The sequence below is a fragment of the Bos javanicus genome, chromosome X (genome assembly GCF_032452875.1).
Source record: "Bos javanicus breed banteng chromosome X, ARS-OSU_banteng_1.0, whole genome shotgun sequence".
NCBI classification, from domain to species: domain Eukaryota; kingdom Metazoa; phylum Chordata; class Mammalia; order Artiodactyla; family Bovidae; genus Bos; species Bos javanicus.
Window position 1 is genome coordinate 123,133,505 of NC_083897.1, and position 15,232 is coordinate 123,148,736.

The window sequence follows — 15,232 nt, forward strand, 5'->3', positions numbered from 1 at the left end:
TTCTTGGTATTACAGTTTTATTGCCTGAGAGAAATAACAAGGCTTCAGGAGTTTAAACTGACCCTAGTTTGGGTCTGGATACACTTGAGAACATCACAAAAAAAATAACTGTGCACAACCACCACCAAAGCCATGGCTTAAGTGAAATAATCCCAGTTTATTAAAGACCTTCGGGGCTTGTATGTAAAAATTGTGCTTCTGTGGAAGGTCTGCACATCCAAGAATGTAAAATAGTGACACATTAAAAAAAACAACCCAAATGAGGTTGGCACTCAGGATTCATTTGGTGGCTGCTCTTGGATTTTTTTTTTTTTTTAAGAGAGAAAACCAGGCAGGCCTCAGGGCTTGGGGGTGGCTGGGGGGCCTCCCTCCGGGGTCCCTGCGGTCTGGCTGCCTGGATTGGGGCCCCGAGGGGGTGGCGCGGTGGGGGCTGTTGGGGCTGCAGCCACTGGGCACCGTACCACCCTCCAGTAAATCGGCCGGTGCGGGGCCTGTGAGGCCTGGATCCTGTGATGCGAGATGCTCAGCCCCGGGTGGCTCTGGACAGAGCCTGGTGGAGACAACCCGGGCACCCGGGGCTGCAGGGAGTCCTGCTGCCGTCGGAGGTGAACAACCACTGCTGGCCGGGTGTGGATGGTGGTGCTGGGCCGGGCAACACTCTGTGCCCCTGGAGCCTGTAAACCCGGACACTGTGGACTTCGACCCTGTGGCCCTGGGGTCTCTGCACTCAGACACTGTGGCCCTGAGGCTTGTGTTCGTGGAGTCTGTGCCCCTGGACACCACGTGCCTGAAGCCTGGACCGCTGGCAGCTGAGGCCGTTGCGGGGCCCGCTGGGGAACCAGCTGGTAGACACACTGCTGCGGGGCTCGCTGCTGGCTGCTCCAGACCAGTGAACTGCGGGGGAGCTCCACCAGAGCAAAGGGCCTGAGGTCTGAAGTGTTTTTCAAAAGCACCTGAATGGTTCTGGGAGGAGGGGGAGGAGGACGAGGAAGCAGCGGCGGTGGTGTGGACCTCCGGTTTGGTAGCCGAGATCCTGCGGGCCGCTGGCCCAGCTGGATCCCCACAGGAGCGGGGGCCCTAGGGGCACACTCTCCCCCTGAGGCCTGGCTACAGCTAAAGGGGCCCACTAGTCTGATGACCTTCAGGCCAGGGGAGATGGTCGTGACCTGGACGTCAGGGGTTCTTTGTAACGTGCCTGTGGTGGACGGGGCGGCCGCAGGAAGGGAGCTACCTCTGTTCAGCTGGACAGACGATCTCTGGGAAAGACTGGGTGGCTGAGGAGCAGGGCCAGCAGATGGATGGGCCTGAGAGCTGCCCGCCTGCTGTGAGGTAAAGCTGTCACTGCAGGAGCTCTTCTCTAGGCTCCAGGGACGTCTCTTGAGTGGGGGTGGAGGTCTGGCTCCCCAGTCTGGCACTGAGGACTGGATGGACGCAGCCCTAGGCTGTGCTGACTGTGTCCCTGGAGAAGGCTGCCTGAGATGGGCTGAGCCACTGGAGCTGGGTGACGTCTGCACTGGACACTGGGCGCTCTTCTGGACCAGTTGCTCGGATCGACTGACCACTCTCCCAGCATCAGTCTGTGGCCTGGGCAGGAAACTCTTGAACTGGTCATCTGTGGAGGGCTGGGGCAGACACGGCTCTCTCTCCCTTGTGGCTTCGTTCTCAGACCCATTTCCAGTGGCAAGTGAATTATCAGTTGGCTGCCTGACGGTTAACCTTGTTGCCTGGGATTGGTAGGCAGCCTCACATCCAACTGCAGAATCACCTAGTACCTTCTGGGTTGGTTGTGACTCCTCATATCTGATAGGCTTCTTCCCTGTAGCATATTTCTGCACATCCACTTGAGCTGGGACAGCCAAGTTACAGGGTCTCTGTATCCACGTATCTACACACTTGCCTGCTTTAAAAGTCTTAAGGCCATGATGCCCACTTGTTTTACTTTCTCTTATTTTTTTGCAAGAAGTCAGGATTCTTAGCTCAGGAGGAGGTGGATAATGGGACAGCTTCTGTTGCCGATTCAGAGCAGGCGCCGAAAACCTCTTGAGGCTCCTTTTCATGGGAAGAGTGTTTAGCTTTTGTTTGTTATAGAGCAGTCTATTTGCAATGCAGGCTACTGATACAGAAGGGTCTAGACACAGTGGTTCCGCTGTAGCTAAGATCAGTTGGCTCTCAAGCAAAAGTTTATCCTCCTGGGTCCAGTTCTGGTCATCACTGGCTATGGCCTCTACATCGCAGACTAACGTCTGCATGGTGGGACGTAAGAGAATATGCCTGCTTTGGTAACGTGGAGGTTCCCCAGCACTGGACTGCCTGTAGTCCCGTATCTCTGCTATGACACACCCCTGATGAAAAACGTTAACCGCAGACTTTTCCAGGAGATCCACCAATACAGGAGGTAATTCTTCTGCATCCAAGTATTCAAGCAGTTCCCCTTCTTCATAAGCCAGTGGAATGCTCTCTGAATATGATCCATGTTTCCCTTTGAGCATCAGGGAATAGCCCTGCTTTCCTGGGTACAGGTTGATCACCAAACAGGGCAACGACTCTCTCCTAAGAAGCTTCTCTAACAGGTTCACGTTGCTTCTTAATTCCTCCGTAACCTCAGGCTGTTTTTCACATTCTTCAACATAAATGTCATACAGTTTTTCCTGGAGAGACGCCTCTCCGCTCGATGAGTATTTCCTTTTCGGCGGTCTCTGCTGGGCGGTTGCAATGACATACTCCGCGCGATCCAAAGCTTGCTCTAGAGCCTGCTGCATGATCATACAAGATGGGGACCCTGTAAGAAGAGCACATGGAAGTGGGCGATGAGCTCAGTCTTGCAAATGCGGCCACTCCACAGTGGAGCGAGCAGTGTACCTCAAAATAAACACCAAGAAACCCGCCCCTCAACAAGCAGAGCACAAAATACCTGCGACTTGGAGAAATTCAGCGCTGGTCTAGCCTCTCGCTGCTGCAGATGGGCTGGAAGCAGGTCCCACCCCGCCCTCAGGGCATTGCTTCCCAGGTGTGCACAAACAGATTCCAGTCTCATCATTCCATTACCCACAACCCACACTTCCTCCAAGGGCTTGGCTGTGATAGACCCTCTTTTCATATAACCTTGAAAGCAAGCATCCCAAACTACAAGTGGCCAACGTAAAAATCCATCATTTTTTGGTATGGCTTTAATACACACCAATTTTCATGGTAATCAGTTTCTGGGAAGGTCATGAAAGGTGGTCGTTTCTCTCTTTGGCGATCACATCACCAAGAATTACTCACTGTCTTGGGAGTCTTTTGTTTGTTCCCAAGGGCAGGACTGCTCCTGGTGTCCATCTTCAGTTTAACACACCCAGTTCGTACCTCTTGACTCCAGGGACACTTGCTGTATTTGGCGCAAGCATCAGAATTCTTCAATGACTCTTCCCATGATCTCCTGCCTGATGCTTTTCATAGAGATATGCACGATAACATGACATTCTTTTACATAAGTGCTTCCCTTTTATTTCCCTAGCTATTTCAGAAAGGGCTTTTAGTGTGTGGTAGGTAAGTTATATTGTCTGGCAATTGCAGTTCAGGATTAAACTGTTTTAAAAGGTGGTTTGTGTCTAATAGGGTTGAGAACTATTGTTCCTGGTGCTGGCAGTACAGTTTAAATGATTACTCTAACTGCAGACCATAGCTACAGTCCTAGGGATGGTTTAGAAGGATATGACTAGTCCTAGACACTTTATGGGCCATTGTTTTCTATTAATACTGTTGCCTTGAAATCTGCCACCCTTTTGGACAGGTTTTTTTTTTTTTAAGAATTTCTTGACGTTTAGATTTAGACATAATGATAATAGGATATTCATTCTGAAGAGTCACAACTGAGAAGAATCCAAAATCAATTGGTGAAACTCCTGAATTATAGACTACTATAAAATAAATGTTTTTCTGACCAATAGCAATTATGATAATTACATATTATAGTAGATACAATCTATTGAAATAGGACTAATAACTCCTTGACTAAGAGTTCCTGAAGCATATCCCTTGTTCAGGACTGGACAGGAATCATTGTCTCCTGGCATGTCAGTTGTCTTGGGGCAAGGGTATAAGTCATCCCTTGGTATCACCAGGTGACTGGTTTAGGACCCCGCACCCACCCCACTGCTTTTAGGGACGAGCCAACTGCCCAGAGCCAGGTCCTCTGACTGTTGTGTGTTCTGTGCCAGGGGGTCTCAGCCTTGGTGCTAGTGACATTTGTTAGGGGGGACTTTCCCGGGCACTGCAAGATGCTTGCTAGCATCCCTGGCCTTACCCACTAGATGACAATAGCTTTCATCCCTGTCATGAGAACCAAACACAGCTTAAGGTGTTGCCCGATACCATTGGGGGGCATATCTTTCCCTTGGTTCAGAACTCTGAGGTCCCCTGCTCTGTAAACCATGAGCTTGATCACAGTCAGCCCCTCAGCTGATGTCCCCGGGTGCCCCTCTCTCAGGAGAGAGGTGTATCTGACCCTCTCCTCTGGGGTGGACTAGAGGCTCAGTTGTTGTGGTGACTGGATCTTTGGGCAGGGTCCCCAGGAGCCATCCCTGACAAGACGATTCGAGTGCAAGGAGTTTATTTGGAGTTCATCCTGAGAAACTCTGGGCAGGGAAAGGGCAGCTGAGTCAGGACTAGGGAAGAAGGTGATAAAAGGCACAATCAGGAGCAGAAGGCTGCTGGGGACAACCAGTGCCTGCTGGGGGCCTTGGAGAGACAGTGCCAAGCAAGCGTCAGCTGGTCCTACCCAGAGGCACAGAAGCTGGGATACGTATCATCCACTCCTGTCTCTCATTGGCCGAGGACAGTCCTGGGGGCCGTATTCCCGACCCCTCTGGGTTGCCACATGAGTGCTGCCATGCTACTGTGGCTGGAAAGCCCTCAGCGAGCATCAGGAGTGTTTGCGGTAATGCTCAGTGCTCGTGTCCAGGATGGCAGTACTGCAGGGGCATGGGCAGGGCCCTGGCAGCATGCGCTATGCCATCATTCTCGATGATGCAGAGAGTGTGCCATGTAATGTATCTGGGCATGTGGACACATGAGACTCTTCTGCCTCCAAGCGAAATGGGTGATTTCACATGTGGTTTTGTCAGCTGCTACAACCCACTAGGCTGACAGTGGAGAGTGCGATCCTCGCCTTACTCCTCACGGGGACGACTCCCAAGGCAGTGTGGCCACACGTGCACTGGCTGAGGCTCTGGGCCTAGCCGTGTGTGTGTCCCAGTGAGCTCTGGTTGGCCTGCCAGGGCTTCTCATGGCTCAGCCAGCCCCTGCCCCTTAGCTCCCTAATTGCCCGGTCTTTCCACAGGATGGGGTTTTTGAAATTTTTCACAGTGCACACCATCCTTGAGTCTTCGTAACACATGAATGACCATGAGTATAAGGACTCCAACTGCTGCTGTCCTCTACAGCAACTCCATACAGATGCACATGCTGGGAAAACCATGGCTAGATTAAGACGTGCTGAAGGAGGAAGAGACCTAAATTAACAAGATAAGGTACCTAATTGACAACAGTCAGCTCGTCTGTTCCATACTCAATGAGTCAAGCATGAAATTTTTTTAGGTATAATATACAGAGAGTAAAATTTACCACTTTCAGTGTACAGTTTTGTGAGTTTTGAAAATTGTTTTCAGTCATGTAGCCACCACATCATGATATAAAACTGTTCCTTTCTTTCCAAAAAATTCCCTCTTGCGTATTTGGAGTCAACTCTGGCCTTGCCCAGAGTGCCTAGCAATCACTGATGTTTCTATGCCTGTGGGCCACCTTTTCCAGAATGTCATATGGATTCACAATTCATACAGCTTTGGGGGCTGGCTTCCTTAACATACCTACATTTAAAATTCATCCATGCTATTTCATGTGTTATTCGTTTGTTCTTTATTAGTTGCTGCCCAATATTCCATTGTGTGGATATACTGGGGTTTGTTTACCCAGTTAACAGCTTTTGGTTGTTTTCTGTTTGGGGAGATTATTAACAAAGTTGGTGTAAACATTTGCAAATAAGATTTTCTGTGAATATAAGTATTCATTTCACTTGAGTAAATATCTAGGCATAGCAATGTTGGGTCACACGGTAAGTCTGTGTTTAACTGGACAAGAAACTGTCAAACTGTTAGTGGCTGTACCATTTTGTATTCCCAACAGCAATGTTTAGAGTCTCCGTTGCTTCTCATCTTTGTCAGCACCTGGTATTAACAGGTCTGTTTCATTTTAACCCATTCTAATAGGTGTCTAGTGTATTTCACTACAGGAGAAGGCAATGGCAACCCACTCCGGTACTCTTGCCTGGAAAATCCCATGGATGGAGGAACCTGGTAGGCTGCAGTCCATGGGGTTGTACAGAGTCGGACACGACTGAAGCGACTTAGCAGCTTAGCAGTGTATTTCACTGGGGGTTTATTTTCCATGTCCCTAATAGGAAAAGGAGTTCATCAAGGCTGTATATTGTCACCCTGTTTATTTAACTTCCATGCAGAGTACATCATGAGACACGCTGGGCTGGAAGAAGCACAAGCTGGAATCAAGATTGCCAGGAGAAATATCAATAACCTCAGATATGCAGATGACACCACCCTTATGGCAGAAAGTGAAGAGGAACTAAAAAGCCTCTTGATGAAAGTGAAAGTGGAGAGTGAAAAAGTTGGCTTCAAGCTCAACATTCAGAAAACGAGGATCATGGCATCCAGTCCCACCACTTCATGGGAAATAGATGGGGAAACAGTGTCAGACTTTATTTTTCTGGGCTCCAAAATCACAGCAGATGGTGACTGCAGCCATGAAATTAAAAGATGCTTACTCCTTGGAAGGAAAGTTATGACCAACCTAGATAGCATATTCAAAAGCAGAGACATTACTTTGCCAACAAAGGTTCGTCTAGTCAAGGCTATGGTTTTTCCTGTGGTCATGTATGGATGTGAGAGTTGGACTGTGAAGAAGGCTGAGTGCCAAAGAATTGATGCTTTTGAACTGTGGTGTTGGAGAAGACTCTTGAGAGTCCCTTGGACTGCAAGGAGATCCAACCAGTCCATTCTGAAGGAGATCAGCCCTGGGATTTCTTTGGAAGGAATGATGCTAAAGCTGAAACTCCAGTACTTTGGCCACCTCACGCGAAGAGTTGACTCATTGGAAAAGACTCTGATGCTGGGAGGGATTGGGGGCAGGAGGAGAAGGGGACGACAGAGGATGAGATGGCTGGATGGCATCACTGACTCGATGGACGTGAGTCTGGGTGAACTCCGGGAGTTGGTGATGGACAGGGAGGCCTGGTGTGCTGCGATTCATGGGGTCGCAACAAGTTGGACACAACTGAGCGACTGATCTGATCTGATCTGAATGACTAGTGATATTGAGTACCTTTTTATGAGCTTAATTTCCACTTATATGTTTGTTGATAAGTCTCTTCAAACATTTTGCCTATTTTTTACTGGGTTGAGGTTTAAGAGTCTTTATACGATCTGGATACTAGTTGTTTAGGAGACGTGTTTGCGAACTTTCTCCCTGTCTGTAGCTTATCTTTTCATTCTCTTTTGTTGTTGTTCATTCTCTCAGTCATATCTGACTCTTTGTGACCCTGTGGACTGCAGTGTGCCAGGCTGCCCTGTCCATTATCAACTCCTTGAGTTTGTGTAAATTCATGTCCATCGAGTCGGTGATGCCATCCAACCATCTCATCCTCTGTTGTCCCCTTCTCCTCCTGCCTTCAATCCTTCCCAGCATCAGGGTCTTTTCATTCTCCTAACAGTGCCTTTTGAAGAGCAAAATTTCTTAATTTTTATGAAGTCCAATTGATCACTTTTTCTCTTCTAGGTTGTGCTTTTGGTATCAGGTTTATATAATCTTTGCCTAGCTCAAGTTCACAAAGCTATTCTCTTCTGTTTTCTTTTAGAAGTTTTATAGTAGTGAGCTTTTATATTTAGGTTTATTGTCTATTTTGAGTTCATTTTTGTATAAGGTGTCAGATATAAGTCAAAGTTCGTTTTTTGCATACGGATGTCCAAGTGTTCCAGTATCATTTGTTGAAAAGATTATCCTTTCTGCATTGAACTGCCTTCCCACCTTTGCAAAAAATCAATTGACCATATATGTGAAGCCCTATTTCTGAACTCTCATTTCTGGTCCACTGATCTGTTTGTCTATCTTTGTGCCATATCACTGTGTCTTAATTACTATAGCTTTATAATAAATTTTGAAACCAGGTAGTGATAAAGCTCCAACTTTGTTCTTCTTTTGTAGATTAATTTTGGCTATCTTAATCCTTTTGTCTTTTCCACATTTTAGAATTATCTTGTCAATTTCCACAGCTTGTCGAGTCCAAACCATAGTTTGAATAATTATCTGTGTGCCTTTGAGCAAGTTATTTTATTCTTTTGTGCCCTTTTCTTCATTTATAAATTGAGTTGAGATGATGATGATGATGCTGACGCCTACTTGGTTTAGTTATGTTTTTTTTGTTTGTTTGTTTTAAAATATGTTTGGTCGCACCACGAGGTATGTGGGATCTTGGTTCCCTGACCAGGGACTGAACCCCCATCACCTACAGTGGAAACATAGAGTCTTAACTGCTGGGCTGCTAGGCAAGTCCCTCATTTAGTTGTTTTGAAGTTTAAGGACATAGTGAGAACTCATTAAAGGTTAGCCATTTTTTCCCCCATCACCCTCCCAACTGCCTTTTCCTTTTATTTCTTTAAGACAGTGGGGCACCATGGTGAGGACAATGGACTGGAACTGGGTGAGACTGATGGCAGGAAAAACAGATCAGGAAGTGACTGCAATATCCCAGTGGTAAGTGATGAGGTCAATGTTAGTGAAGCTATAAAGGAAGACTGAGCAGATAAGTAATTGGTTAGAGGAACCGAAAACAAGGAGAGTTGAATTTGACTCAGAATTGCTTTAAGAGACTGTGTGGCTTGTGGCGACTTACATGGTATCACATATAATTCACAATCTTTTTTTTTGGGGGGGGGGTCAAGATTGTAGGAAGTTGGGGAATGATGGCATTCTTTAGACTGCTCTTTTGCTTACTACTGCTTACCTAGGGCACAGCACCAGGCCTTGCTAGGTACTCACAGCAGACAGAATAATGCCCCTGCCCCCAGATGTCCACATCCTACTCTTTGGAACCAGTGATTCTCTTACCTTTCACTGCAAAAGAGACTTTGCAGATATGATTAAGCTATAGAGCTTGAGATGAGAACATTATCCTTGACCTTCTGGGTGGGCCCAATATAATCACAAGGATCCTTATAAGGGAAGGAGGGAGGGAGGAAAGTCAGAGAGAGAGACTGAAAGATGCTTTGCTGCTGGCCTTCAAGATGGAACAAAGAGCTAGAAGCCAAGGAATGCAGATGGCCTGTGGGAGCTGGAAAAGGCCAGGAAACAAATCCTCCCTGGAGTCTCCAAAAAGGAATGCAGCCTTGTCAACACCTTCATTTTTTCTTAGTGAGATCGATTTCAGGCTTCTGCATTCCAGAAGTACAAGATTATACATTTGTGTTGTTTTAAGCCACTGCATTTGTGGTAATTTATTACAGAAGCACTAGAAAATGGATGTATGTTTTATATACAGTGTTTAGAATTAGTGAAGATCTGTATTCTGCTGCCTGTTGTTTACTGAATCAAGGTTTGCACAACCTCATACTTCTCTAACAAAAGCGTGCTATCTGGTTATCTAATATCTGATTGAAACTGAGGGGAAAGAAGAGATGTACAAAAAAGACACAGGCAGCCTTGCCCAGAATATCTACTGTCATCCTTCTTTAATTTTACAAAATGCTTTGTTTCCAAGATCCCAAATGTCAGAAACAAGTAAGAGGTTTAGGGGTCTTTGAGGAACGCAGAACAAACCCAACCAGAACAAAATAGTGGTAGGAACTCAGGCTCTGAAATCAGGAAAAACCCAAACCGAGAGGCCTCTTTTGCTAATGGGGTTGTTTCCAAGTGTGCTTCTCCCAGGCCACTGCTGATTGCACTGTGGAAGAAGAGGCCACCGGCTCCCCATTTTCCCCTCAGAGGACTGCGGGGGAATGTTCCATTTCTGCAGGCCTTTTGGCCGGGTCACTTTCCCAGCACATGCACTGCCAACTCCTTTCTGCTATCAGTCCACAGTTTACACTTGACAAATCCAGCTCGCTGTCCTGGTGCAACCAGAGACAGGGATGTGACGTAAACCGAGATCATGTAAACTGAGTTTTTCATGTCAACACAGGTCACCTGCTCTTCAGCTCTGTTTAGCTTTCTAGAATTACAGTGGCTTACAGCTATTGAGTGCTCACGGTGTACAGTATCTGCATTCCTTAATCTCTCAAAGCCTGAGGAAAAAGAGACCCAAAAGGTTTTAAAACTCGTCAAAGCTCACATGATTGGAGCAAATTCAGGAATATATATGGTTTTTCTTAGCAGACAAACTTTCTCTTTCCCCTGAAATTAAAATGTACTGCCTAGAAGCCTTTGGGCTTAGATATTTTAGCAAGGCCTTTAGGAATCACAGCTTCTTTTTTTCTTCCCTATTTCTAATTTTTCCCAAGGTGAGGCATTTATTCAGGTTGAGGCTTACAGTCCATTAGAAGCTCAATTAGCAGAGCCTCTAAACAGTGGAAAGGGGAAAAATCACAAGAAAATGGGCAAATCTGAAATGCATTCATTCCCAAGAGACATAATGAAACACCATTTAGGGTCAGGATCCAGAAGCAAAGCAAGATTAGCATCATCACCCCCAGACTCGGCTCCATCCACAATCTCATACCTGTGGAGGTCGAAGGGGACTCCTGCTACCACTTGGAAGCATTTCCAAGGACAAACCAAAAATCTTTTCCATGGGAACCTACTGTATAGCACTAGAAAGTCTATTCAATACTTTGTGATGACCTATACGGGAAGAGAATCTAAAAAAGAGTGGATATATGTATATGTATAACTGACTCGTTCTGCTGCACAGCAGAGACTAACACAACACTGTAAATCAACTATACTTCAACAACAACAAAAAGCTTTTTTCAAAAACAATTAAAAAAAACAAAAACCTTTTTCATGATCCACAACATTCTAATCCCTAACCCAGTCCATAGACTGCATGTTTTTTTACAAAAATTACCAAATGGGAAAAAAAAAAGAATTACCAAATGGAACTCAAAAAATGGAAAGCATGTTTTGTGCTCAAAAATATAAAAATACATTTGTGTATATATTTTCTAATTTTATAAGTGCTAAAATTTCATATGTAAATATTATTTACATGGAATGTAAATATAAGGTATATAAATAGATGTAAATACAGAAATATAAGGGAAAATAGTAAGCTTTGGTACATATAATTTTAATGTTTATATAACTCATGTATATAGTAAAATTCTCTGTATATTCAAGGTCACCATATTACCTTACCCAATGAAGTTCCTATAGACAAAGTATCCCCGATTTAATCATCCTACATTTTTGAAAAAGAGTAAAAACTTAATATATTTTTAAAGGAAAACTGTGTCATCAGATCCATTTTAATAAGGCTGACTAATGTTACTAAATATATAACACTGTCTAATACTAAATTACAGTTGAAATGCATTACTAAGAAAAGATGATAGCCCCAACTATAATTTTGGTTTTGTCATATATAAAAATGAGATATGACTCCTGGCCTACATTCTTCTGGAAATATCGTTCATTATCTGTTCATCTGTCTTGGAAAGTCAATGCCTTGTACCATTGCCATTTTGATGATAATCTAGTCTTTACAAGGCCAAGGTATGAAGTATCCTCTCTTGTAAGAACCTCTCACATCCCATGTGACACATATAACCCAAGCCGCAGCTTCTCCCTACTGTCTTCAAATGTGATGTTTTTTCTATTATATTTGGAGAAAAGCAGGTTCATCATCCATCTGCTCCAGAGTCATACACTTGGCAGCTCCTTCTCTGCTTTGTGAGCTCCTGCTCTGCACCACCCCAGGCAGCCTTTCTCCCCCATGTGACGATGCTGTCATGGAGAGGGAAGGTGGGTCACATTCCCTACGGTGGCCTGCCCTTCATTCCCCCACAACGGCAGGGGATTAAGACCTTACTGACCACGTGGGGATAAACTTATTGGTTTTACAGGGTAGAAAAAACTTTTAACTAAATGCTAAATATGAATTCTCTCATGATGCTGTTGTTCAGTTGCTCAGTTGTGTCCGACTCTTTGCCAGTTCTCTCATAGTCCAAAGGAAAAGAACAAAGAACATTAAACACTTCATTGAGGAGGGTGGGGTCCTTTTGATGGTACATCCCAGTTTTCAGACTTGCTCCCAGGCCCACTCTTCTCTGTCTCTTTGAGGGAGAGAGAGAGCAGGAGACCCCTTCATCACATGTGTTCAGTGCAGTTTTCATTCCACCATAGGAAAAGGCCACCCCCTGTCTCAGGGGTCAGCACGGTGCTGGGTTTATCAGCTTCTGCAGTGGGCAGTTGGGGGCCCCATCTGGGCCCTCTGGAACCCCATTTACAGTATCTCTATGCTCCTCTCTTGGCTTCTGTGTGCTTTTGCTTCTAATGGTCTACATTTGAGATTTTTCAGAAGACTGTCCTTATGCTACTGAAACTGCTTTAAAGAGCCAGAGCCAGGGCTAGGCGGGCATAGGAGTATGAAAGCCCAGTTCCCTGGCCTGAAGTTGGGACAAACTCAAATGGGTGATCATCTCCAGAGGCCCCCCTACCTCTCACAGGGTCAGGCTGAGGCTGGGTCTTCACCTGAGATCACGCCCTCAGGGTTTCTCCCCTTTCCAGTATCTGGTTTCTCTCACCCTTTGAAGGTCTCCCTGGAAGCACTTATTTAAAAAAAAAAAAAAATGACTCTCATATGAATCCTCATCTCAGGGTCTTCTTCTAGGGGACCAACCTCGAGCAGCACCTTTCTAGCCATTTTTAAGTGTAGTCAACGGCTCTCTAATTCTCAGGCAGAATTAGAGTCCAGCAGAACAGCCCAGGATCTCTGGTGTGATAAGTCAGCTCTTCTGAACTCCCTCCCCAGCAGGGTGGAATGAAACTGCACCCCTTCTCTGCTCAGTCTCCAGTGGGTAAACGCTGGGCAAAATAAACCTCTGCCCCAAGGACAAAAAAAAAAAAAAACATTTTCAGCAGATTTAAATTTTATTAAAGAGGACAAACTTTCCCCAAAGCAATACAACTTGCAAAGAGGTGCTCTACACCAAATTAGATTCTATAATTGGCCAAGCTGACTCTCTTCCCCTCTTCTACCTCCTGCCCGGATATGAACCATATGCAGGAAGTCAGTCCATCACATGCTCTTGTGAAAGAACAAGCTGTCTACCCTGAGGGCCATTTTTAGTAATACGAACACTCCACAGGGGCTTTGACATAAAATGTCTCTTTTCTCTGGTCCAGTGATTCTCAAACTGTGGTGCCAGGACCACGAGCAGCAGCAGCAGCAGCGAACTGGTTAGAAACACAAATCCTCTGACCCCACCTCACACCTACTGAATCAGAAGCTTGGGTTGGAGGTGGGCCCGGTGACAGGCATCTCAACAAACCCTCCAGGAATTCTGATGAATGCTCAAAGCTGAGAACCACTGCTTTGGTCAAGTCAGGCATCTTCTGTCTTTAGTTTCTGTAAAAATTTTTTTCAAATTCTCAGGAGAGAAAGTAGGATTGGCTGTTACCAGGAAGTTTCAATCCCTGATGCAATCATCTACAGCAAGGAGAAATGATGAGTAGAACCAGGGGAACTCTGTGAACAAAGAGACCTCTGTGAACTACTGCATCCACCATTATTCACTGGTCCAGGAGTCATGGAAGACGTCATCTATGATGACAATACAATGAACTAGGTCAACCAGATATAGTGGTCTTCATGACAGGGGTTTTGAAAAATGGAAACGAAGTGTTTCTCTGCTTTAGACTGTTTGGAAGAGCCTAATATCGACATGAGTGCTCCTCCAGTGTGTTCTTATAACATGACCACACTTACCCCATTAGTGTACAAACTGTTGCCAGAGGTGCTTCAGTTCTCTGCTCAAAGCCCACCAACCCAGCCTTTAGCAGGAGTTAATATAATCTTTAAATTAAAGGGTCCAGAGATAACAAAGGAAACTACAAAAATAAAAGAAAAAAAAAAAAAACAGAACCAGCCAGGACCAAGATGGCAATAAATCTGACTTCCAACAGACCTTGTCTCATTATTTGCTGATTCTACTGCATTAGATATTAAATGACACACCTACTGGTGCTCATGACCAGACATTCAGTTCAGTTCACTTGCTCACTCGTGTCCGACTCTTTGCGACCTCATGGACTGCAGCACGCCAGGCCTCCCTGTCCATCACCAACTCCCTGGGTTTACTCAAGCTCATGTCCATTGAGTCAGTGATGCCATCCAACCATCTCATCCTCTGTCATCCCCTTCTTCTCCCACCTTAAATCTTTCCCAGCATCAGGGTCTTTTCAAATGAGTCAGTTTTTTGCATCAGGTGGCCAAAATACTGGAGTTTCAGCTTCAGCATCAGTCCTTCCACTGAATATTCAGAACTGATTTCCTTTAGGATGGACTGGTTGGATCTCCTTGCAGTCCAAGGGACTCTCAAGAGTCTTCTCCAATACCACAGTTCCAAAGCATCAATTCTTCGGTGCTCAGCTTTCTTTATGGTCCAACTCTCACATCCATACATCACTACTGGAAATACCATAGTTTTGACTACACAGACCTTTGTTGGCAAAGTAACGTCTCTGTATTTTAATATGCTGTCTAGGTTGATCATAACTTTTCTTCCAAGGAGCAAGCATCTTTTAATTTCATGGCTGCAATCACCATCTGCAGTGATTTTGGAGCTCAAAAAATAAAGTCTGTCACTGTTTTCCCATCTATTTGCCACAAAGTGATGGGACCAGATGCCATGATCTTAGTTTTCTGAATGTTGAGCTTTAAGTGAACTTTTTCCACTCTTACTTTCATCAAGAAGCTCTTTAGTTCCTCTTCACTTTCTGCCATAAGGGTGGTGTCATCTGCATATCTGAGGTTATTGATATTTCTCCCGGCAATCTGGATTCCAGCTTGTGCTTCATCCAGCCCGGCATTTCGCATGATGTACTCTGCATATGTTAAATAAGCAGGGTGACAATATACAGCCTTGACATATTCCTTTTCCTATTTGGAACCAGTCTGTTGTTCCATGTCCAGTTCTAACTGTTGCTTCCTGACCTGCATACAGATTTCTCAAGAGGCAGATCTGGTGAT

At 45.3% G+C, this 15,232-nt stretch overlaps 1 protein-coding gene across 1 annotated transcript; it reads right to left on the reverse strand.

The window, feature by feature from the left end:
- Nucleotides 1–338: 338 nt before the first annotated feature.
- On the reverse strand, nucleotides 339–2,767 carry LOC133242699 (transcription factor SPT20 homolog). Its single transcript, XM_061408839.1, has one exon. It carries the CDS (start codon nucleotides 2,763–2,765, stop codon nucleotides 339–341), a length of 2,427 nt encoding a protein of 808 aa, XP_061264823.1. The 5' UTR covers nucleotides 2,766–2,767.
- Nucleotides 2,768–15,232: the final 12,465 nt, after the last annotated feature.

Bases quoted from the DNA above. Each gene is read 5' to 3' on its own strand.
- LOC133242699 (XM_061408839.1), bottom strand. From the start codon at position 2,765: ATGATCATGCAGCAGGCTCTAGAGCAAGCTTTGGATCGCGCGGAGTAT.